Here is a 25407-nt window from a genome sequence, read left to right on the forward strand (position 1 = left end):
ATGTAAAGTGGATATCAAGGAAAAGCAGTGCTAAAATATCCACACAATCTTATAGAGGAAAATTTTTATACGTAAGACTAAGAAAAAAATGAATCTTCAAGTGTTTAGGGGGGAGTTTTATGTTTAACCTCTTGCTGATATAGTACTATATCCCGTATCATACATTGCAAGTCTTCCATAAGAATGAGTTCTATTGATGACTGAAGGATAATCTCTTTAAAAAACAACACTTTACAGATTTTTCTAAATTATATTACTCATTTCTCTTCTTTCTTAATATTAACATCAACAGTAAGTATTTATTAAGTACATGCTATGCACTAAGCTGCATCCTAGATATGGACTATTTCATCACTGTTTAATCATCACAACAACCCTGAATTAGATGCCATTCTATTCTGGTATCTTATATGGAGTCACTGAGACATAAACAGGTTTAGTGACTTGCCCAAAATTACATAGCTAATAACTGACAGTCAGATTTCATCTTTAATTTTTTTTTTACTCCAAAGCCCAAGATCTTAGCTACCAACTTAAATTAATTCCTTAAACAATACTTTTTTGTGTGTGTGTGAGGAAGATAAGCCCTGTGCTAACATCTGCCAATCCTCCTCTTTTTTTGTTGAGGAAGACAGGCCCTGGGCTAACATCCGTGCCCATCTTCCTCCACTTTATATGGGACGCCGCCACAGCATGGCTTGCCAAGCAGTGTGTTGCTGCACGCCCGGGATCCAAACCAGCGAACCCCGGGTGGCCACAGTGGAGCGCGCGCACTTAACCATTTGCGCCACTGGGCTGGCCCACTTAAACAATACTTTTTATTTGAATAGAATTCTATTTCTTTGAATAGAATTTCTAAACATTTATTGCTTCATCTGATTCTACATCAACTATATAGAGTATACATTTCAAGCATTATTTACCCCATTTTATGGTTGAGAATATAGGTGCAGTGACACACCCCAGTTCAGGTAGTTTAAAGTGAGATAATTAGGACTCGGCCCTCAATCTTACGATTACTAGCTCTGGGTTATTTTTATAAGTGTATGCTTAACTGAAGTATACAGAACATCATTTTACCCTTTCTTTTTATGTCACAAGTGATCATAATTTTCTCAAAGTTAGAGACTATACTGCATAACTTATTCCTGTTTATATTCCTGAACTATATTCAGGAATATAAACAAAATATAAACATTTTGTTTATAATAGTTGCCCAATACCTTTTTTTGCTTATTGAACTCAAGTGACTATGACTAGTAGTAAATTAAATTCCACATTTATATCAACAGACGGTACTGTGACGTTTGAGGCTTAATGGACAATTGGCCTCTCATCCCTATGTTAATTGTATCCTCTGTTTTTTAAGGCATATTTTTCTGTCTTTTCCCCTCAATACTGTGAGACCATTATCTATATACTTCATTCAGTTGGCCTGGTTCTATTAATTCTATTATCTTGAAAATCTGGTTTTAACGTGCTGAAGTCTGGGAAAACCAACTAGTTAGAATAGCACAAAGGCTCTGAGGTAGGGCTTGAGAAACCCATGAACTAAAGTGCAAGAGTTTCAGTGTAGGCTTTGTAGGTCTCTGGATCTTCAGAGGCCTGAAAAAAGACTACTTAAATTTATTTAAAAGTGAACAAGAATCATCTTGTAGAGAGATCTATTTTAGCTTTAAAAATGTTCTTTCTGAATTTTATCTATTCAGTATTACCAACTATTGCATGTTGTGAACTGGCCAGAGCCAAATGTCTTTCTACAGTTAGATTATCTTTGGTAATTATTAGTAGCAACCAATAGGCAGTGGTAAGAGAGGTCTAGTGTTCTCTGTCACAACCTTGCTACTGCTTGAAAAAGTATGTCTCAGGCCAAAAACTACTACACACAAACATATATATTAGCAAGTAAGATTTTCCTTTCATGTGCCTGCCAACATCTTACATTTAAGCTCACTTTAAGCAAACTGAACAGTGTTTTAGAGATGGAACTCAGTTAATGTTCTAGTTAGTATCAGACACTAAGAAACTGTGAATCATGTTGCACTCATACTCTTGTAGAATAAACTTTTGGGCACCATTCCAAATGACAAAAGGCTCCTTGGGTTCTTATGCTTTGTTCACATAATCCACATTATCTTGAACCACTCATTTCACCAATTGTTAATCATGTGCAACATTTGTTAATGTAATAAGCAAATCTCCTTGTAGTTATAGATAAAGATATTAGTTGGCCCTAATGAAATGGTTGCTAGTACCCCTTAGGAATGTTTTGACACAGAACATTTTTTCTTAAGACGTAGAATAAAACTAACAAACACACACACACACACACACACATTCACACACACACAGACATCCTTCTCTCTTTTCTGTCCCAAGTTTGGAAGAAATTGAGAGAGACATAGAGTATGTAATACAGAGATCAAAGCAAGATTTTTTTTTTACTGTAAATATAGTTGATTGAAGTACAAAACTGGATCACTATACTTCCTTCATTGCACTAAATTTGCCCTCTCAGTCACAGGAAGTGCAATGGCAGGCCCAAACTGTAAGTTCTAAGGCATATCAGTAGCAAAGCAGACAACAGATCTGCCTTCATGGAGCTTATTTTCTAGTAGGAGGAGAGGAAAATTAAAAAAATATATAAATGAGTTATATAGAATTTTACAAGATGATAAGTGCTATGTGAAAAAAATACAGGAGGGGGCCTGCCCCGTGGCTTAGCGGTTAAGTGCTCGCGCTCTGCTGCTGGCGGCCCGGGTTCAGATTCTGGGTGTGCACCGACGCACCGCTTCTCCAGCCATGCTGAGGCCATGTCCCACATGCAGCAACTAGAAGGACGTGCAACTATGACATACAACTATCTACTGGGGCTTTGGGGGGGAAAAAAATAAATAAAATAAAATCTTTAAAAAAAAAATGCAGGAGGGAAACTGGAGAGAGAGTGCGTGGGGGATTGCTGTTTGATCAGTGATGATGTCACTGAGGTGACATTAGCAAAGAATTGAAGAAAGGAGAGGGTGAGCCATGTGGGTACCTAGGGAAGAGTGTTTCAGGTGCAAGTGCAAAGGCCCTGAAGGTCAGGCCTGCTTGGTGTGATTGAGGAGGAGCAGATACCAGTGGGACTGGAGTAAAGTAAGAGAGGAGGAAAATGGCAGAAATGAAGTTATCCAGTAGTGGGGAGGTGTGGAGATAACTATTCAGAGTGAAATTAGGAAGTAACGGAAGAATGTGAGTAGTAGAATAGTGACATGAATGAACTTAAAATCTAAAAACGTCATTATGGATTCTCTATTGAGAATGGTCTGTGGTGGAGGCATGTGAGAAACTATGGAAATTAGTTCAGGTGCTGTTTCGGTAGTCCAGACTAGGCCTGGAGTGATATTTCTGGAAATGATGAGAAGTGGTTTCAATCTTCCTATATTTTGTAAGTAGAAACAACACGATTTGTTGATGATTAGATGTGGGAGGAAAGATAGAAATTAAGAATGGCTACTAAGATACAGCCTGAGCAAGTGGAAGGATTGAAATTTCATTAACAGAATAAAAAGAATGTCAGAGTAATTCAATTTTGAGCATATTAAATTTGGAATGTCTTTTAACATCTAATTAAAGGTATTGATGAGTAAGCAGTTTGGTATAAGTTTGGGGAAGAAGTATGGACTAGAAATATACATTTGAAGTCTTGAGCACTTAAGTACTATGTTTTTGCTTTGTTGTGGTGGTCTGGAACAAAACCTGCAACGTCTCCAAGGTATGCCTGTATCTAAAACTTTGAGATTGGATGAAATTCTTAAGGGAGTGAATGTGGAAGACATCCAAAGACCAGGAATGGAGACCCAGAAGAACATATGTCCTGAAAACTAGGGGAAGGTAGTGTATCAAGGAGAAGGGAAAGATCAATTATGTCTAATGCTACTGATAGTCAAATTAAAAACAAGCAAACAAAACAAAGAAACAAACACACCAAAACAAAGATTGTGAACTGATCAGTGATTTTACTAATATGGGATTTACCAGTGATGTTAAAAAGAGCATTTTCAGTGTAGCAGTTGTGGGAAGGTTGGAACCGTAATTGAAGTGGTTTTAAGAGACAATAAGAATAAGACAATTAGAAAAAGTAGAATGCAAAACTCTTTCCCAAAAGTTTTCCCTAAATAGGAGTTCAGACAGTACATTATCAGTAATAGGAGGAAAGATAGAGTGTATGGTTACAGGAAGGTATATATATGAAATCTGGGAAAATTGCTTCAATTTTCTCAGTGAAACAGTAATCAGGGTCACCAGCTGAGAATAAAAATGGGGTAGGACAAGTTGGAGACCTGAGGAGAAAGTGTTAAATAATCGTATGGGAAAGAGGGAGCGTGAATGAAGTAGCGAAACATAGTATAATAGATGGGTAAGGTATGCTCATGTATTACAGTGTCAATCTAGATTAGCTGCATTTCCAAGTTTCAGATATGTTATATATACTTATTTTATTTATCATATTATTTACTTTATATTTTTTATAAAATTGAATAAACTTTTTTACATAAATGAACTTATTGCCAAAAGAAAATATTATATCAGAATCATAAATGACAAAACAACACTACTTGACATAAAAAAGTATGCGTTAATTCACATTGAAATATATTCATGAATACTAGCATTTTGTTAAAGGGCCAACAATTTAACACCAGGAGTGCACACAGACATTTTTGGAAACACTACTGTACTGAATTGAAAGCTTCAGTTCTTGCTCTCAAGTAGTTTAATAACATAAATCAGACTTGTTTGGCTAAGTGAGAAAAGAAAAGATCGTCTAAACCAGTTGATTTCTATCTATTTTAGAATCCCTAAGGGAAGATACTTTGCCTTAATGTCCTGTGATATGTGTAGAATTATTCTGTGTGCATAAAGTGCACTCCACCAGATGGTATTTGATGGCTGTATTCATCTTTAACATGAACAGAATATTAGTTTGGAGAAGATTTGTTTTCTTTTTTTTCTTGTGAGGAAGATCAGCCCTGTGCGAACATCTGCCAATCCTCCTCTTTTTTTGCTGAGGAAGACTGGCCCTGGGCTAACATCCGTGCCCATCTTCCTCCACTGTATATGGGACGCTGCCACAGCATGGCTTGCAAAGCGGTGCGTCAGTGTGCGCCCAGGATCCGAACCGGCGAACCCCGGACTGCTGAAACGGAGCACGCGCACTTAACCGCTTGCGCCGCCGGGCCGGCCCCAAGATTTGTTTTCTTTTTTCAAAATTCCTATTTTCCAGTGTCTAAGCACATTGCTTATTTAGATAAATGTTTTTGTGTCCCTATTGGTGCTTCTGAAAAATGGGTGACCTGAATTTAGATGCAGCGAGTAATCTGGTTGAGCAGACTAGAAAGAGTAACTGCTTTCTACATTTTACAAGTTGTTTGCATTTTCCTGATAACCTATGTAAGTATAAACCCTCCTCCTGCCCTCCCCCTATGTCCTTTCTGAATTATTGTATATTTTAGTAGCATTTATATGGATCTGAAAACTATATATTTTAATTAATTATTTTTTTCTCTGTCTCTTCCTACTCCAATGTAAGCTACACAAAGAAAGAATTTTTGTCTTTGTTGTTCATTGTTGAAGTCCCAGTGCTTAACACAGTGTAGATGTTCAATACATACTTGTTAAATTAATGAGTGAATACTGTAGGTGTTATTATTATAATCTTCATTTTGTAGTTAGGTATCTTGCCTGATAGGAGATGGTACAGCCAGGGCTGGACCCGGGTGGATGGCTCCAGAGCCCACCGGTAAACTCTGTGATAAGCCCAGGGAAGATGTCTGCTACCATACTACTCTCAGACCTTGAATAAAGGGCTCCGATTGGACTTGATCAAAAATAAAGGAATAGGAAATATTTTTGTACTAAGGATAAGTAATTCCTATCTCTTATATTATAGAAAATATTAAATAACACTACGCTCTCCTTTTTAAAGATGAAACAGTTAAGATAAAAAAGATGTATCTTCCAATTAAGCAAATTATGGAGAACTCTAATGGGAATGGTGGCAGTAAGTAATGTAATCGAAGTGTTTTGCATTTCCCATTTACCTGTAAGTTTACTATGCGGCTTAAATGTGACAAGGAATGCAAATACAATTCCTGACATGTGGTAAGTGGTCAATAAATTTTAACTTAAGGATTCATTATTTGATATCATATATAAATTTCTGCCCACCATTTAAAGAAGACTGACTAGACTCTTATATATAAAAAAACCATTTAAAAAATGTTTTTAGAGATATATTTTAGGGCACATATATGTGCATGATCAAATCTTAATACTCTAAGAATCATTGCTTCTGTTGACTTTTTCAATTATTCCTTTTATGCATTATTTCTCCCTTTAGATATTGGCAAATAGAGGCATATAGTATTTATACAAGTGCTAACACATGCAATGGATAGATTTCAGAACTCTGATCCAGATAGCACAATTCCCCCTTGCTTAGCTGACTGAGAAATTGTGAATCCTCCCTAATTACTACACCATTTGCCACAGGTCCTGAGACAACAACAAAGGATTGACTAAGAGGATAAAAGAAAGAAAATAATCAAATAAGGATTTCCTTCTAAATCTTGGGTCCGTAAACTTTCCATTATACGCACAACCTCACATAAGCATGAAGTTGGCAAATTTTTGGCTCTCACGACCCTTAAAAGCCTCAGGTATTTGAATGGTCAAACAAAACTGAAGAAATATTTTGAGGTACCTCAGGGATTGAAAGTAATTAATTTGGCTGGAAAAATTGAGAATCTTCTAGGAATTCCTCTTTATTATTTTAGCAACATAAAAAATAATGACATATAAATAAAATGACACAAAATTCACAGTACTCTCATCCCACAGAAATATTAAATATTAGTGTAGATCTGATACATTAGAAGAAAGGTTCAACATTAATCTGGACTTAAAATTATTTACACAAAGCTCTCTTGCTTCAGAATCTGTTTCTTCTGGCTTTTATGAAAACACACAATAAATTCTCTCTCAAGAAACAACCACCACTACGTACCAATGAACAAGCAAAAAGAAATTGATAATATCTATAACAATAGGACAGGTAAAAATGACTGACTAAAAGAGAAAAGAAAAACAGAAAATGTTTAGTGTGAGCTTTTTAGAGATAGAATACAGTTTCCAGCTATGGGATAATTCTGTGTTTATTCAAAAGGTTAACTGAGTATCATTATTTGGAGTTCCCTTTTATCTTTTTTGGTAATACTTATCTGGCAAAGAACAGAAAACAAGGGGAAAATATCAAGCATCTATTATCAGTCCCGTTGAGTGTCTTTCTTTTTTTCTTTTGTTTCTTACTCTCTACTCTTAGACTTCCATAATAATTCATTTAATAAAATTTAAAATTTTAGATTTAGATAGTAATGTGATGTTTCAGTGGAAGATATTACCCCAGGTAGTTTATTATTTCACTGTATGCTACTATTTTACTTATTTCCTTTTTATCTCAGTGTGTGTGTGTGTGAGTGTGTGTATATAATAACGCAATAGCATTACCTAAAAGCAGTAAAATTTTGGCCTCAAAAAAATGATCACTTTGTCTGCCTAATTAGAAACTGAGTGCAGTGAGGGTGCAGGGAGGAAAGCAGGGCCACCATTAAAATGGCTGTTACCACAATCCCTGAGGAAGATGGTGGTAGGGAAGGAGTACAGGTGCAACCAGATACTGCAAGTATTTTAAAAATGGATCCGATGGGATTTGCTGATGGGTTGCACTGGGGAGTAAGAATGAGCACTTAAGGTCAAGACATGAGGCTTGAACAAGTAGGGGATGTAGTTGCCACCATTTACTGAGATAATGAAGCCTGAAAGCAGTAGGTTGTTGTTTTCTTGAGGAGGAGAGGAGTAGGGGAGAGATCAAGATTTGAGACTTTTAACATTTTAAATTGGGGATGCTTATGATTTGTCTGGTTGGAGAATCAAGTAAGCAATTGGATATACCTGAAATTCAGAGGAAAGAGCTGGCTTCAAAATAGTATGCAAGTCTTCAGCATGCAGATAGTTTTAAAGCTGTACAATTGGATGAAGTGACTGAGTGAAGTCAAAAGATAAACCTTTGGAGCGCTCCAATGTAAATATGTCTTATAGATGAGGAGAAATCAGCAGAGGAAAATGAGAAGTAGCCAATAAGGTAAAATTAAAAGCAGGAGAATATGATGCTATGGAAGTCATGTAAAGGACATGTTTCATGAAAGAAACCTTTCCGTGAGGCACAGATTAAATAATCCTTCAAAGCTTCTCCCACAGAACCTGGCACTTAGTAAATATTATCTGTTACTATTCAGTTGTCCCTGGACTCTCGAGTTTATGTGGCCCAAGAGAGGCTTCTGGCTATCCATCCATTGTGGTCACTGAGAGGCTGCTCTATGACCCAGGCTATGTATTGTGTGCCAAAGCCACCTGATGTACCTAGTAGAAACAGTGCCCCTCCTTGCTGATCTGGACATGGGATTTCACAGTTGGACTCTTCTGGCTGGAAGAGTTATTGTCCAGTCATTGAAAGGACCCCACACAACTACTGCTTTCTTAGGTTCTGCCAACTCCAGGGCAGTGCCTGTCAGTCAGAGAGGTTGGTATCTCAATGAAATTCCTCTAGCCTGTTCTCAGATATTTCCCCTCTTCCTAATGTCAGGCTTACGCAGATTCGTCTCACATTCCTTTTTTATATCATCCAGATTTCTTTCTTCATCTATGTTTCCATAAGGCAACTTAATAGCTCATTGGAAAAGGAAACTATTGGACGTTTTAGAAGGTCAAATTCTAGACTCCGCTGCCACAAAATAGAGTGTGTGCCTTTATTTTGGGTCAGAGAAACTCAAAACTCAAAGTCAGAAGCTACAGGTTCTATCTTCTCTGACTTGAGTGAAGGAGGGAAAAAAAAGGTTAATATTGGAAACTTACAAGGTGACAGTTGTTAGTCTGTGTGTCTGAACATAGATGATTTCAATTAAACCTCCCAACATTGATTAACTTTTGTAGTGTTATAGTTCTCGTTTTACAAATGAAGAAACTGAAAAATAATGACACAATTAGGAAGTGGAGCCTGATTTTGAATTAAGGCTCTCTGGCTGCAGATTGAGGATTCTTGATCAAATAGCTTTACTGACTCGATATATTCTGAGCAGAAAAAGAAAAAAAAGCACATTAAATAATTTCTTGACACTAAACATTTATGTAGTTTAACACATTTGTTTAAATTGTAGAGATCGACTCATGTAAAATTAAATACATAAACCTTAGGAAAATCATTACTGTGTTTCCCTACAAGGTAAGAGTATGTATACAGTCAAAAGATATTGTTCTTATTCACTGTTACTACTTTCAGATGAGCTAAAATGACAGAAATGCTGAGATCAGATATAAAATTCTTAATTTTACATCTTGCCATGAGCCCATTTTTTAATCTTTGTTTTTTAAGAGTATCACGGATATTCTGTGCTATTAGTTTCAAGCTTCTATATTACACTGTACTGAATAGGAGCCATATCAATTACTTGATAATTGAATTATGTTTTCTCTCTGAAGGCAACTGATCGAGAGGGAGACCCAATAACGTATGCCATTGAGAATGGAGATCCTCAGCGAGTTTTTAATCTTTCAGAAACGTAAGTTAAAAATGATTTCTAAATTGATTTTTTTCCTTTTTTAAATATTAAACAATGTACTGGTAACAAGAAGCCTTCTAATCAGAGGCTTTCGGCTGTTTATAATTTTATTTTACTTTTTTTCCCTATGAATGTTAATGAGAGCTGGAGGGGGATAATTCTGAATCCAGAAATCTTACCCACGAGACTATTTATTTATTTTAAACATTTTTACTAGGTAAAATCCACTGAGGTGGAAACATTTCATTTGCAGGCATAACCTGGGATTAATTAGATCTCTTTAAAGTTGTCAGCTACTCATAATAACAAGGGCATGTCTATAAAGAGTCACTTGGCACTAAACTGTTCATTTGAAGGGAATTTTGTAAGACAAAGTGTAATTTCAACACATTTAAGGTACCACCAAAGGCCATCCTTCAATTTTTGAGTAATGTAGGTATATTCTAAAAAAGCTAACATAAAAATGTTATATGCTCATGCTAAGCCTCTTTGAGTCTATCTACTCACCTCTCTGAACATGTCAGAGATAATGTTAATCATAACTATTGAGAAATCTTGGAGCAGGTGTTAAAGAAGGCATTGAGGTTTGCAGTGAGTTCATGTGCTTCCCCCATGCAATAGGAAAGTAGCTGTTCTGCTGTCAAATGTGGCTGGTTGCTAAAGAGCCATGATTGCTGCCTTTCTGATGTTTTCGGTGTGGTCATAGGTGATTTTACTCCCTGAGAGAGTAGAAACCCAAACTTAGCCCATGATTGTAAAGTGAAAAATTTGACAAATGAGTTAGGCACTGCTTCAGTCTCAGGAACAGGTGGTACATAATGTCAAATCAAGGGAACCGTGTGTGGTTACTTGGTCTTGTAAGGAACTCCTGCAATTTCACATTGAGCAGGATATTACAACCATGAGTTAGTATGCCTGCAAACGGTACTTCCCAGACTTCTAGATTTCAGAGACGAATAAACTTCCATTTAAAAAATGACAAGACAACTGTTTTGAATTTTCCGTCCTAGGTACATAGAAATCATAAATTAGCTATAATTTATAATCATCTTTAAAGAGAGAAAACTTTTTTAAAGAGATACTTTAACAGCAATCAAAACTGTGTGGTACTGGTATAGAAATAAGTGTATAGATCACTGAGACCAACTAAAGAGTCCAGATATAACCCCTAACATTTAAGGTCAATAGATTTCCAAAAAAAAGGACCAAGATTATCCAGTTGGGAAAGAATAATCTTTTCAACAAATGAAGCTGGGACAGCATGCAAAAGAATGAAGTTGGATCTTTACCTCATACCATTCACAAAAATTAACTCAAAGAGGGGGCCGGCCTGGTGGTGCAAGCGGTTAAGTGCACGCGCTCTGCCGCTGCGGCGGCCCCCGGTTCGCCGGTTCGGATCCCAGTGCGCACCGACGCACTGCTTGGCAAGCCATGCTGTGGTGGTGTCCCATATAAAGTGCAGGAAGATGGGCATGGATGTTAGCCCACGGCCAGTCTTCCTCAGCAAAAAAGAGGAGGATTGGCAGATGTTAGCTCAGGGCCGATCTTCCTCACACACACACAAAAAATTAACTCAAAGAGGATCATAGACCTAAATAAAAGAGATAAAACTATATAAGTCTAAGAAATACAGAAGCAAATCTTCATATTTGGATTAGGCAATACTTTCTTAGGTAGGACACAAAAAGTACAAGTGACCAATGAGACAACTGATAAGTTGGATTGCATCACAATTTGAAAAAAATGTGCTTCAAAGAACGCCATCAAGAAAGTGAAATACAACCAATAGACTGAGAGAAAATACTTTTAAATAGTGTATATGATAAGGAACATATGTCAAGAACATGTAAAGAACTATTATAACTCAAAAATAAACAGAGAAATAATCCAAATAAAAATGGACAAGAATTCAAATAGATATTTCTCTGAAGAAGATATATGAATGGCCAATAAGCACATGGAAATATGCTCATGATCACTAGTTATGAGGGAAATGCAAATTAAAATCACAAAAAAGATACCACTCATACCCACTTAGAATGGCTATAATAAAAAAGAAAGGAAATAACAGCTATGTGTGAGGAGGAGGACATATTAGATTCCTCATATGTTTCTGGTGGGAATGTAGAATATGCACTCTGGAAAATAATTTGTTATTTCCTCTAAATGTTAAACATAGAGTTACCATATAATCCAGTATTTTTACTTGTATGTACTCAAGAGAAATGAAAACATACATCTACATAAAAAGTTGCACAAAAATGTTCCTAACAGAATTATTTACAATAGCAAAATGCAGAAACAGCTCAAATGTCCATCTACAGACAAATGGATTAACAAAATGTATATCCATACAATGGAATATTATTTGTCAATAAAAGAGAAGTAATGACATATGCTACACCTTGGATGAACCTTGAAAACGTTACGCTAAGCGAGAGAAGTCATCCACAAAAGACCACATATGGTATGATTCTGTTTGTATGAAGAGTCTGCAATAGGCAAATCTATAGATACAAAAAGTAGACTAGTGGTTGTCTGAGGCTGAGGTTGGGGGAGAATGGGGAGTGACTGCTAATGGATACAGTGATGAAAATATTCTAAAACTGATTGTGGTAATGATTGAACAACTCTGTAAATATTCTAAAATTCATTTAATTGTATACTTTAAATGGGTGAATTTGATGATGTGTAAATTATATATTAATAAAACTGTTAAAAGACAACACTGAAGCTTTCACCTGCCCAGGTGAGCAGGAAGCCCAGGTCTTACTCTCTCTGTTAAGGATTTCCATTCCTGTGTTTATCAGTTTTTCTCTTGATGCTGAAAGATTTTACAACTGCTGGTTGTGAAATCTGACGAGCCACCAATTTTACCAAAGAAATTTTCCACTTGTGCTTCTACCTAGAAAGTGTTTCTCTACTATTTCTCTCATCTCTGCTTTTGAAACCAAAGAGACAACCAGCTAGGTCACAGAGGTTCTTTAAGGTGTGAAAGATGTCAATGCAGCATCCTCTTGGTCTAAATTGACCACAATTCTTAATACTACAGCTCTTAGGTCAATTCAGAAGGCCATCTCCTTCAATGCCAACTGCTTCCAGGACAGCTAGAATAGGTCAGGTCGTGATGCTTGCATGGTCTTTCTGTCTCTCTCTGTTTTTTTTTGCTGAGGAAGATTCGCTCTGCATTTGTTGCCAATCTTCCTCTTTTTTTTTTTTTTTGCTTGAGGAAGATTGTCCCTGAGCTAACATCTGTGTCAGTCTTCCTCTATTTTCTATATGGGTTGCCACCATAGCATGGCTGACAATTGGTGTAAGTCCATGCCTAGCATCTGAACCAGTGAACCTGGGCCACCGAAGCAGAGTGCACCAAACTTAACCACTGGGCCACAGGGCTGGCCCCTGCATGGTCTCTTTTGATGATCATTCTTGATTTAGGGTCCAATACACTGGGCCATTGCCTTCTATCCTATGGTCATTTTATTTCAGCGACCTCATTGCTGTTGTTCTCATTGACATTTACAGGCTAGCCTCAACCATTAGCAACATATTTCAACACATTTGAAATGGGGGAAAACTTGAAAATATCAATCCCTTCCCTCTTTGAAACTTGTGTGAATTTGCACCACCACTTCTCTGTAAGTTTTAAGGATTTGAATAATTTAGGTGCTCTTTCGGAAATAGTGGAAAAGAAATAATGTTCTGCCTTATCGATGTTTCAGTTCATGCAAAGTGTTTTTGGTTATGTTTTCTTCTTAAAACAAAGTTCATTGTTTACTTTAAACGTTATATATATATATGTGTGTGTATATATATATATATATATATATTTTGTGTGTGTGTGAGGAAGATTGGCCTTGAGCTAACATCTGTTGCCAATCTTCCTCTTTTTGCTTGAGGAAGATTCTCCCTGAGCCAACATTTGTGCCAATCTTCCTCTATTTTGTATGTGGGATGCTGCCACAGCCTGGCTTGATGAGCGGTGTGTATGTCCATGCCCAGGATGAGAACCTGTGAACCCCGGGCCACCAAAGTGGAGCGCATGAACTTAACCACTATGCCACCAGGCTGGCCCCTAAATATTATATTATTTTATGCTATGATGCAAATCTTACCAATAATCATCATTTCAATACCATTACTTTACCTTTTTCCATTAAAATAAAAATGTGCCAAAAACTTTTTGTAATTCTTTAAAAAATATTAATAGTAATGAATAACCAATTCAATGCTAGTATGAATTTACAAAGTATTGAATTGTTATATACATTTTTATGAATTGGATTTGTCATATAGCCAAAACAGAAATTCACTCTTTAAAGAAAAGGCCTTGGGCCGGCCCCGTGGCTTAGCGGTTAAGTGCGCGCGCTCTGCTACTGGCGGCCCGGGTTCGGATCCCGGGTGCGCACCGACGCACTGCTTGTCCGGCCATGCTGAGGCCACGTCCCACATACAGCAACTAGAAGGATGTGTAGCTATGACATACAACTATCTACTGGGGCTATGAGGGGAAAAAAATAAATAAAAAAGTTATTAAAGAAAAGGCCTTGTTCCTTAAAAAAGATCACAGCCATTTATGAAAATCATTCAATATTTAATTATTACTAAATGTATTAAATAGCCAAATCCATATGGTTCTGTAGCATAATGCATTATTTTAATAATTTTTCAGTGTCTGTGTGGTTAGTCACTTGTGATTCAGCAAATATTTATTCAACAAATATTCACATATAAGTAAACATTTAAGTAAAATGTAAAGAAACTTCCTCTATAAGTATGATGGCCAAATATTTAAGTTATTTATTGCAGGAAGTTGAGGAGTTCTTATGGATTGTCATCATTGTAGCATAGGATAGGTGATATAACACTTAAAGGCTAAGTGCTAAACAAGAGAACCTCAAAGAGTTATTTCTGCCCCTTGTTAAAATTTTATCTGAAAATTTTTTATCTTCACTGGCATTTTCATTTCTTTCTATGTAACTAAATTTATTTTCGATTTAAAGCTTGAATTTAAAGCTTGATTATGTTTTTCACATCAGTTTGAACTTGATGATAGCGTTGAAGATTAAATAGCATATAAGAAAGATCATGTGCATTTTCTTTTCGTTCAGCTCCTTTCAAAATATACACTCAAATCAAACTACTTCTTACACGATTCATTCTACCACCTTAGTTCAGTGCGCCACCATCTTTTCCCTGAACTGCTACCATTACCTAACTCATTCTATTAGCCTGTGTTTATTAATCACTAATTACTATGTAATGTGGGATAGCATGTCAAACTTAAAGTAATCATATATTCTGAAGTACACTCTAACCTCACTAAATATCATTATAAGGTCTGAAACATGATGCCCAAAAGCAACATGATAAATCTGTTAAAGGCTCAGACACTTGTAAGTGTAAATAATGTTAAATCACAACTGGTAGAATGCACTGAAAAAGTTTAAAAGAAATATAGAATACAAAGCATGAAACCTGTGAGAAAGTCTCTCTCAGTCTATAATGATGCTCCTGTAATATTTCCTAATAAACAATGCAATTTGAGAAAATGGTTACTAATAGAAGCAGGTTTTAAATGCTAGCAGATTGGTTTGTTTGGAAGTAAATACCCTTTACTATTTTCTATTTACATTGTTTAAACAACCTTTGGACACCACTTTTTTGCTTATGCAAACCAACTCATTGTCTAAAAGTGCTTGATTTTATCAAGCGTAATACATTTCAGAAATGTAGCCTTCAAGTCTGGTGAGGGAATTCTGTGCAATATAATAAACATAATTGAGGTGAAATTCACATAGTATAAAATAACCATTTTAAAGTAAATAATACAGTGCCATTTAGTAGACTCACAGTGTTATACAACTACCAACTCTATCTAGTTCCAAAATATCTTCATCACTCCAAAAGGAAACCCAAACCCACTAAGCAGTTGCTCACCTGCCCTTCCCCTCAGCCCCTGGTAACCAACAATTCATGTTCTGTCTCTAAGGATTTATCTATTCTAGATATTTCATATAAATGGAATCATACAACATGTGACCTTTTGTGTCTGGCTTTTTTCACTTAGCCTAATGTTGCCCATGTTGCAGCAGGTATCAGTACTTAGTTTCTTTTTTCAGCTGCATAATATTCCTTTGTACGTATACACAACAATTTGTTTATCCACTCATAAACTGATGGACATTTGGGCTGTTTTTCTATGCTTGGCTATTGTGAATGCTGCTACTATGAACACAGACATACATGTAAGTACCCATTTTCAATTCTTTTGAGTATATACCTAGAATTGGAATTGCTAGCTCGTATTGTAATCCTATATTTACTTTTTTAGGAACTGCCAAACTGTTTTCCACAATACTTGAACCATTTTACATTCTCACCAGCAATGTACAAGGGTTCCAATTCCTCCACATCTTCACCATCACTTGTCATTTTCCCATTTGTTTTGTTTTGTCTTGTTTAATTATAGCCATCCTAATGGGTGGGAAGGGGTATTTCATTGTAAGTTTGATTTGTATTTCCCTGATAACTCATGATGTTAAGCATCTTTTCATGTGCTTGTTGGCCATTCGTATATCTTCTTTGGAGAAATATCTACAGCCATGTGCCACATAACAACGTTTCGGTCAACGATAGACCACATATATGACAGTGGTCCCATAAGATTAGTACCGTATAGCCTAGGTGTGTAGTAGGCTATACCATCTAGGTTTCTGAAGTACTGTAGGGGAGGAAGAAATTTTTCTCTACTCTTCTAGGTCCTTCTGGCTGGTCTAAGAATTAAATTGACATGAGACAGATTAACAGGAGAAAAACAAACAAAAGTTTAATAACATGTATACATGAGAGAAATCTAGGAAAAGAGAGTAATTTGCCAAAATGGCTGAAGCTCTCACCCTAAATTCCATCCTCAACTAAAGACAAAAGAAGATGTTGGAGATGGGGAAAATCAGGGACTTCAAAGAGAAGGAAGGCAATTCACAGGTAGGTGAAAAGGAGCAAAAGTTTGGAAAGCAAGTGTTTGGCCACAGCAAAACAGAGAAATACAGAGGGGAGCCCAACAAACAGGCTTTTCTATGTTCCTCCTTCTCTACACCTGGTTCATGTTATGCTAAGGTGAGAGCTCACTTCTTGAAACAGGTTTTTTAAATCTAGATTCTTTGAGGCAGTCAGGGGGAGTAACAAGAAAAACTTTCTGAGTCTTTTGTTTCTTAAAAATAATCAGCTGAGGCCAGCCCCGCGGCCGAGTGGTTGAAGTTCTACGTGCTCTGTTTTGGTGGCCTGGGTTCGCAGGTTCAAATCCTGGGTGCAGACTTACTCCACTCATCAGCCATGCTGTGGAGGCATCCCACATACACAATGGAGGAAGATTGGCACAAATGTTAGCTCGGGGCTAATCTTCCTCAAGCAAAAAAAAATAAAAAAAGAGGAAGATTGCCAGTGGATGTTAGCTCAGGGAGAATCTTCCTCACCAAAAACAAAATAATAATAATAATCAGCCTAAAATAATCCTCATTTTAAAGAGACACATTTTGGCGTGGCAAATTTTGTTCCCCTTCAGTACACTCTATGGTGTTGATGCAACAACGAAATTGCCTAACGATGTATTTCTCAGAATGAATCCCCATCATTAAGTGACCATGACTGTATTCAAGTTCTTTGCCTATTTTTTAATTGTTTGTCTTTTTGTGAATCCCTTATATATATTGGAAACCAGACTCTTATCAGATATATGGTTTGCAGATATTTTCTCTCATTCTGTAGGTTTGTTTTTTCACTTTATTGATAATGTCCTTTGATGCATGAAAGTTTTTGACTTTGATGAAGTCTAGATATTTGTTTTTCCTTTGCTTCTCATGCTTTTGGTGTCATATCTAAAAATCCATTGTTAAATCTAAGGTCGTGAAGATTTACCCTACGTTTTTTGTCTAAGAATTTTATGGTTTCGGTTCTTATATTTAGATTGTTGATCCAGTTTGGTGTGAGAGTCCAATTTCATTCCTTTGCATGTAGGTCTCCAACTGCCCCAGCACCATTTGTTGAAGAGACTATTCTTTCCCTATTGAATGTTCTCGGCATTCTTATTGAAAAGCAGTTGGCAACAGATGTATGGGTTTATTTATGGACTCTCAATTCTGTTCCATTAGTCTGTATTCCCCAGTATCAATGGGCGCTTTTGAATGCTCTGATTTCCCAAGAATCTCTCTACCAGCTTTTCTTCCCTGGCTTTTGGTGCCCCATTGTATGCCTCAATTGTAATCTTTTTGCCTCAGATGGCTGCCGCTTATTCCCTGTCTTACAGTGTTTTCCAGGTATACCCACTGCTTTTCTGCCTTGAGTGAGTTTTGAGTTAGGCAAAACAGACAAGCACCGTGTATTATTCCTTCAGGCAGCCTCCAGACCACTTAGAATAGACAAACACAATTTTTTTGTGAATAAGGATAGCTCTGCTCCCTCCCAAAATGGGGACCAGGGTGTCATACTGGGAATGTTGACTGCCGTTTTCAAGACTACTCCAAGCCAGGGAGCAGTGGCACAAAGACAAGTAAAAATGCCACAAAGCTTCACTACCATTTTTAAGTTGCATTTTTCTTGATTCTGCCTTCACTTAGTTGCTGTCATCCTTTGACTGTTTTCTGGAGTTCTATTAAAGTTGGTTTTGATTCTTCCTGCTTCATTTTTTGATGTTTTTGTGAAGAAGAAATCATCTCTTGGAGCTGCCTACTTCACCATTTTCACTGACATCACTCCTGTGAAATACATTTTTAATCATGCAAAATTTACATAGCCCTTGATGATTAGGTAGCACTTATCAGAAATGATTCTTATGTATTTTTAATATATGCTATAAGATTTACTGCATTCCTAAATGCAGCCCGGTATATCTCGGTCTGATAGCTTCCATCCAGCTGGTGGTAAGACTTCTCCTTGCTGGTTATTTCTGGAACTTCATGGAATGATGCTTGTGTTCCCATAAACTGGTCTTTCAACTATCAATACCAAAAAACACTACCTATTCTTTCTCTCCTTCTCCATCGCCCAAATATCCTGTGCAACTGCCTGCTACATTGTGACACGAAGCACACGTTATCTTAAGCAAAAAACTATCTCCATTATAATCACCAGGCTGTGAAAAATTAGCTGTTGGTGTATAATGTGACTGTAAGTGGGAATACTATATAAATTTCTAGTGATTGTCTAATTTAACGTACAAGAAAGAATAGAGAGTCTTGAACGTTAAACTGAGGAGAAAAAATAGAGGACAATAACTCAGTTTTCTTCTTTCTTCATTGTACTATGGCTAGGTTTTCAGATTTTCTATTTCTTAAGTTACTTGTGCATAAGTCTCAGAACAAATAGATATCTTACTTTCCCTTTGAATGTTATCTTAGAATGAGATTATCTGAGCCATCTGTAGCATGGGAAGTTGATTCAAACCTGATTGTCACGAACTACTCTGGGAATTGGTTTTCAGTTATCTTGACAAAACAGTTTAAGGGATACAAGAAGCAAAGTCAGTTTTTCATAGTCATACCATATGTTTAGAAGTTTTTTTTAAGTCCATGTCAACAACAACAAAATAAATCAGATAGAGTAACTGTGACTCTGATTTTGATTCATTGGTATTGTCCTCTGTACTCAACTACTATATGTGGTGGGAATTGCTTAAATTCCACTATAACAATAAAAGCACTTGCATTAGGGGCCGGTCCGGTGGCGCAAGCGGTTAAGTGCGCGCGCTCCGCTGCGGCGGCCCGGGGTTCGCTGGTTCGGATCCCGGGCGCGCACCGACGCACTGCTTGGCAAGCCATGCTGTGGCGGCGTCCCATATAAAGTGGAGGAAGATGGGCACAGATGTTAGCCCAGGGCCGTCTTCCTCAGCAAAAAAAGAGGAGGATTGGCGGATGTTAGCACAGGGCTGATCTCCTCACAAAAAAAAAAAAAAAAAAAAAAAAAAAAAAAAAAAAAAGCACTTGCATTAAAAATAAAAGCCCTTTGTGAATCAGAAACAAATTATGTTTTTATACTTGATAAATATTTTAATGTTTTATTATATTAATATAACCTCCCTTCCGTAGTAAGGGCTTGTTAGACCTTAATGAAAATGTCATGTACAATGTCAGATGGTAATATCTAAGATATAAATGTAGAACTTGTTTTAGAGAGTGTTATAAGTGACCAAACTGTTATAAAACTAATTATATTGGTGAATAAAGTCTTAAATATCTGGAAGAATTTATTCTGAACAGTAAAAAGGTAAGGAGTAGTATTAAAAATATTCTAAATATGAGAATTTGCCCAAAGGCTATTTATCTCCCGTTATGCATAATAAATTAAGAAACACTTAAATTTCAAAAGAACAGTAAAATGGCAAAATTGTTAGAGTACTGACAAAAGAATTTATTTTTATAAATTATAAAATGAGAGAGTGAATGCTCACAAAATTATATTTTCTTAAACAGAATGTAAAATGTGCAGCTTGATTCTTCTTTTTAAAACAATTATAGGGGCTGGCCCGGTGGCGCAAGCGGTTAAGTGCGCGCGCTCCGCTGCGGCGGCCCGGGGTTCGCTGGTTCGGATCCCGGGCGCGCACCGACGCACTGCTTGGTAAGCCATGCTGTGGCAGCGTCCCATATAAAGTGGAGGAAGATAGGCACAGATGTTAGCCCAGGGCCGTCTTCCTCAGCAAAAAAAGAGGAGGATTGGCGGATGTTAGCTCAGGGCTGATCTCCTCACAAAAAAAAAAAAAAAAATTATAGTGTATTAAATATGGTTATAATAGAAAATAAAAGAATACAAAATAACCATAATATCTATAAAAATGTTATTTTTCCACCGTTTATTTTCTAATTTTCTGCAATAAACCTCCATTATTTTGAAATTAAGAAAGAAGAAAAAATAAATTTTAATCGCTAGTGTTTGTCAAAGATGGAATTTAGATGTTTACATTTTCATAATGAAGATATATGATATGATGAATGATAATGATAATGTAGTTTAGTTATAAGAAACTATTCTTTGACTCAGAGGATTATGAGATTTTGAGAATACAGAATAATGGAGCCTTTTACCTTTGAAATAATCACAAAGAAGATTAATGAATGAATTAAGCATAGTTTTGTTTTAGTCTTGGAGGCTAGAGAATCAACTAATTTGTCTCATTCGCTTTGGCAATTTTTCATTATTACTAAGAAGTTCGACAGTTTTAAAAGCCTTTTTCAATCTTCAACATGAATACTAGAATTATACATCTTCAGTACTCAAGCTATGTTTGCTGAAGGGGAAACACCTATCAAAAGTAGTTCACAATAGTAGAAGGACTCCTGGTAAAGTAATATCTTTTTGTGTTCTATTTGTTTTTTGTTTTCTCTGTCACTAGTACTGGGATTCTGACCTTAGGGAAAGCATTGGACAGGGAAAGCACCGATCGCTACATTCTGATCGTCACGGCTTCAGATGGCAAGCCAGATGGGGTGAGTACTCTCCCTGGGAAAGGGTTTTAAAAATAGTATTAAAGAAACCGAGAGAGCCTTGTAGTCTTACACGCTAAAGCAATTTATTACAATCATGAAATCTTGAATTAATCTCTTTTTCACCTGGAGCAACTTCTTAAATGACTCAGAGAAGTGCTCTTTTCTCCAATGGGCTCTTTTAATAGATGAACCTGAACTCTGAATCTGTTATGGTGTTGCAACTTTGCCTTGACAGAATAGCTATTTGTGATTGGCATTCTTACTTAACTTATGGGGAAGACGAAATCTAACTTAGTGTGAGAAGTATACCATTGTGTTCATCGGCACAGCACTCTGAAATGCATTCTGGCGGTTTTACTATGTTGGAACCTGTTGCCTTTAATGTCACTTTTGTGGAGGCAGAAGGGAATTTCTGGATAAATATCTGGAAGTACTTAGGAAACCAAGTTGATTGATTTCACAAGGTATTTGTAAGTAGCACTCAGAATCCTGACTAATCTTTGATGATTGAAGTGGTTTAAATAGGTGCATAATTCTAAAGAAGACAGACTTTAATTCCTTTGCACCTAAAAATCAGTTTTAAGAATAAATAAATTGTTTAGTCATTCTAGTGTGTTTTAAAATCATTTGATTGCATTCTTCAAACTACCTCACCCACAACCAACACCATTCTAATTTTTAAGCATTCTAACATTTCAATTATTTGTAACATGTCATTAGACAGTTTTTTTCACCATTTCTATACCACAGGGTAGTGTTTTCTTTAGTCAAGTGCTTATGGCCTAACTCAGTACTGTTCTGTGGAAATAATTTCAAATTCAGCATAGCATATAAGCAAGGCTTACCCAATTCAAATAGCAATGTATCTCCATGAACCAGTGCTGATGGTCTAGTGGTTAACATTCTGCGCTCTCACCACCAAGATCTGGGTTCGTTTCCCGGTCCTAGAATCACACCACCCATCTGTCAGTTGTCATACTGTGGTGGTCACTCACATAGAGAACTAAACTATCAACTAGGATACACAACCATGCACTACAGCTTTAATTTAAAAAAAAAAGAAAAAAATAGCAACATATCTCCAGTTTACTTCACATGACTTCTTTGATTTATATGGTAGATTGGGGGGGGAGGGTGCACATAATGCTTTCCTCACACGTATTTGAGGAGAACTGTTGAGATAATTTTACTATGATTAAAAACATATAAAACTGATACCCAGCAGTTTTGTCAGCTTAATTAAAAATTAGAACAATAGGTAGGAATAATTAATTAAATTTGATAATTATAATCTGCCCATAATAAGCTATTTGCCATTTTCCAAACATTAGATAAGCAGCTATATGTAGAAAATAAAATATACAGAACAGTTTTAGTAAATAGTGGCTCCAATAAAAGGCACTTAGATATTAGACAAGTGAAGAAAAATAAAATCTAAGATTAATTCTTATATTTGCAAAGCCCTTGATTAATATAGTGTGCCTGTGTCAGAAATGTGAAGAAAATAGCGAGAGTCTCAAGAAGAAAATAATTCAAAAATTTGACTTACGAAGGAAGTTTAATGGGTAACTTGGCTAAGAAATAACTAAATGGGAAAATTCTAAGGAGGAGGAGGAATTATTCAGCACAGAGTAAGGGACATAATTAGAGTGAAGTAAAATTAATAAGGAACATCAGGTTAACCATTAGGTTGGAAAAACAGAAAATATATAAAGGATAGGATTAGGATAAAAAAATAAAACATAATATATAGCTTTGAGATTTGTCACATTATAAATCAGAAGTTAATGGCAATAGTATTAGCTAGGACCTTTTAAGTCTGGCCTTAAAAATAAAATTTCTTATACAAGAGAACAGATGGAAAAGTAACAGTGTATTAAGTTATCTGGCATAGTCTCAATCTACTAATAATGGTTTTGCCCACATCAAAAGCTGAAACTAAATTCTGGGTTAAAATTAGTGGTTTAGTTACTTCTGGAGCATTTTTTTCAGTTATTTACTTGTGTATTTCAATTTCTTTTGGCTGGGTCACTTAGCATTCTAGTTTCTCTATTTTTTCATTCTTATGATCAATAAGGTCTCATTGAGCTTTGACATTCTGATCCTTTTAAGTAAATTTGCTTTACTTTTCAAAAGTTTGTATTGAGAATATCAGTGAAGAATGAAACATTTAGATTTCAAACAAAAGCTTCTTCAGTTAATTTTATTATTTATATAATTTTAGGGATGGACTTATATGTGGGCACGTATAGTGGGTTCCTGAAGAAGAGAATGATTACAAAATAATGATGTTCTCACATTTTGATAGCACTTTTTCTTATCTAAGCATTTAAACTTATGTTCTTTGTAGAGTTATAGTAGAGTTAACCTTTTAACTTTAATAATCGTGAGTTTCAAGAAAGATATTTAGTGATCACAGACTGCAGATGGATAAACTTGTCTTTAGTCAAAATGATTACTAGCAATTTGCATAAAACAAATTATGAAGATATGATTTGAAAATTTCATCATGAAAAACCACCTCCCTCACCACCCCAAAATGGGGTTGGGGGAGAAGAGAGCTAATATTCTATTGGTCATTGCTAATTTTTTATAGACAGTATTGAAGGAATCTTTCTTGATGTTCTTACATTTTTTCCCTTTTCTAAATTCACTTTGTCAATAATAGTTGTAAAAATCTATACATGTAAGTTAAATATCTCATGTAATGCACTATTATAAATATTTAGATTTCTTCATCTATTATGAATACAGATAAAACAATATTTTCTAGATTTTAATAATTATTTACATTTATTTGAATTATTTGCAAATTTATGAAGTTGTAAATTCCTTAAGAAAGTTGCTACCATTCTTTATTCCAATATTTTCACATTTTAGCTGAAATAGACTTTGATTAAAAATTTTATACATCATAAGTTAGTTTTTTAAGCAGTTGCATTTTACTTATTTACGATAGTAGAGTATAGGATAGCTCTCAAGTACATTTTTTTTTCTTTTGAAGGGATATACACTTGACTTCCTCTGTTTAGAAGCTTTCTTATAACATTATTTACCTCTAAGCTAAACTAAGTCCAACCAATCTGAGCTAAAACGGCATTTTATTGGAAAATCTGGGAAAACTATTATGTTTATGGATATAATATGATCAACAATGTCAGGGAGGAAAAAGTTTTCCCCAACCCTCTTAAGGGTCTGAAAATTAAACTGACAAATACAGATTAACAGGAGAAAGCATACAAATTTTTTTATCACAAGTTTTACATTATGTGGTAGCCTCCTTAAGAAAATGAAGACCCCCCCAAAAATGGTGAAACCTACTTGCTTTTATATTAGTTTGAACAAAGAGAGGCAATTGTGGAAAAGTGACTGCGTGGGAAGGCTAAAGGATGATACAAATTATTTTAACAAGGTCTGTTTTATAGAATTCTCAGTCTTAACTTCTTATCCTTAATGGTAAGAATGTTACTTTCCTTCTGGTATAGGAAGAACATCTTTCATATAGGAATTTCATCTCTTGCTTTTAAGAAAAAGAAGGAAGGTCAGAGTGTTTTTCCTGTATTTGGTTTTTTTCAAGTAACTAACTCAAAATAGTCAATATACCAAAGCAGCATATTTTAGGGTGACATGCGCTGAACTCCAATAGTCAATGGCAGCATTAGCCTTTAGGAATATGGCTATAAGTAACAAGAAGCCAAGCAACAGGAGGTTAAACAAAGCAGGGTTTATTTATCTCAAATAAAAAGAATTCTAGGGGCCAGCCTGTGGCGTAGTGGTTAAGTGCATGCGCTCCGCAGCTGGCGGCCCAGGTTCAGATCCTTGTCAGGCCATGCTATGGCGGCATCCCATATAAGGTGGAGGAAGATGGGCACAGATGTTAGCCCAGGACCAGTGTTCCTCGGCAAAAAGAAGGAGGATTGGCATGGATGTCAGCTCAGGGCTGATCTTCCTCACAAAAAAAAAAAAAAGAAAAAAGAAATCTAGAGGTAGACAGGAAAGGGAGTGTGCAGGGGTTCAGGGATGCCTGCTCTCTGTCTTCTGCTCTGCCATTTATAGGGTGTTTGCTTTCATCTTCATTCTTGTTACCTAATGGTCTCAAGATGGCTACTGCAACTCTAGGCATCTGCTCTCCATTCCAGAAGAGCAAAGCGTGAAGATCGGTGCCAGAAAAGTCTGCCCTCTTTTCCACAGGGAACCAAAGCTTTTTCAGAAACCACACCTAGCGGATTTCTTCTTATGTTTATTATCCATGAGTAGCCACACTAGTGGCTAGA

The 25407-nt window shown here is 36.1% G+C and overlaps 1 protein-coding gene across 10 annotated transcripts in view; it reads left to right on the top strand.

Moving 5' to 3' along the window:
- PCDH15 (protocadherin related 15) overlaps positions 1-25407 on the top strand; it is an 800695-nt gene that overhangs the window by 518095 nt on the left and 257193 nt on the right. For 9 of the 10 annotated variants that reach the window (XM_058543433.1, XM_058543426.1, XM_058543425.1 and 6 more), the window contains 2 exons: positions 9577-9656; positions 21040-21133. In XM_058543433.1, the coding sequence (XP_058399416.1) occupies positions 9577-9656; positions 21040-21133 (174 nt within the window). The remainder of the gene's footprint in view (positions 1-9576; positions 9657-21039; positions 21134-25407) is intronic. The other variant, XM_058543432.1, reaches the window with a different exon arrangement.

This window comes from Diceros bicornis, chromosome 6, assembly GCF_020826845.1.
Source record: "Diceros bicornis minor isolate mBicDic1 chromosome 6, mDicBic1.mat.cur, whole genome shotgun sequence".
Taxonomy (NCBI): Eukaryota; Metazoa; Chordata; class Mammalia; order Perissodactyla; family Rhinocerotidae; genus Diceros; species Diceros bicornis.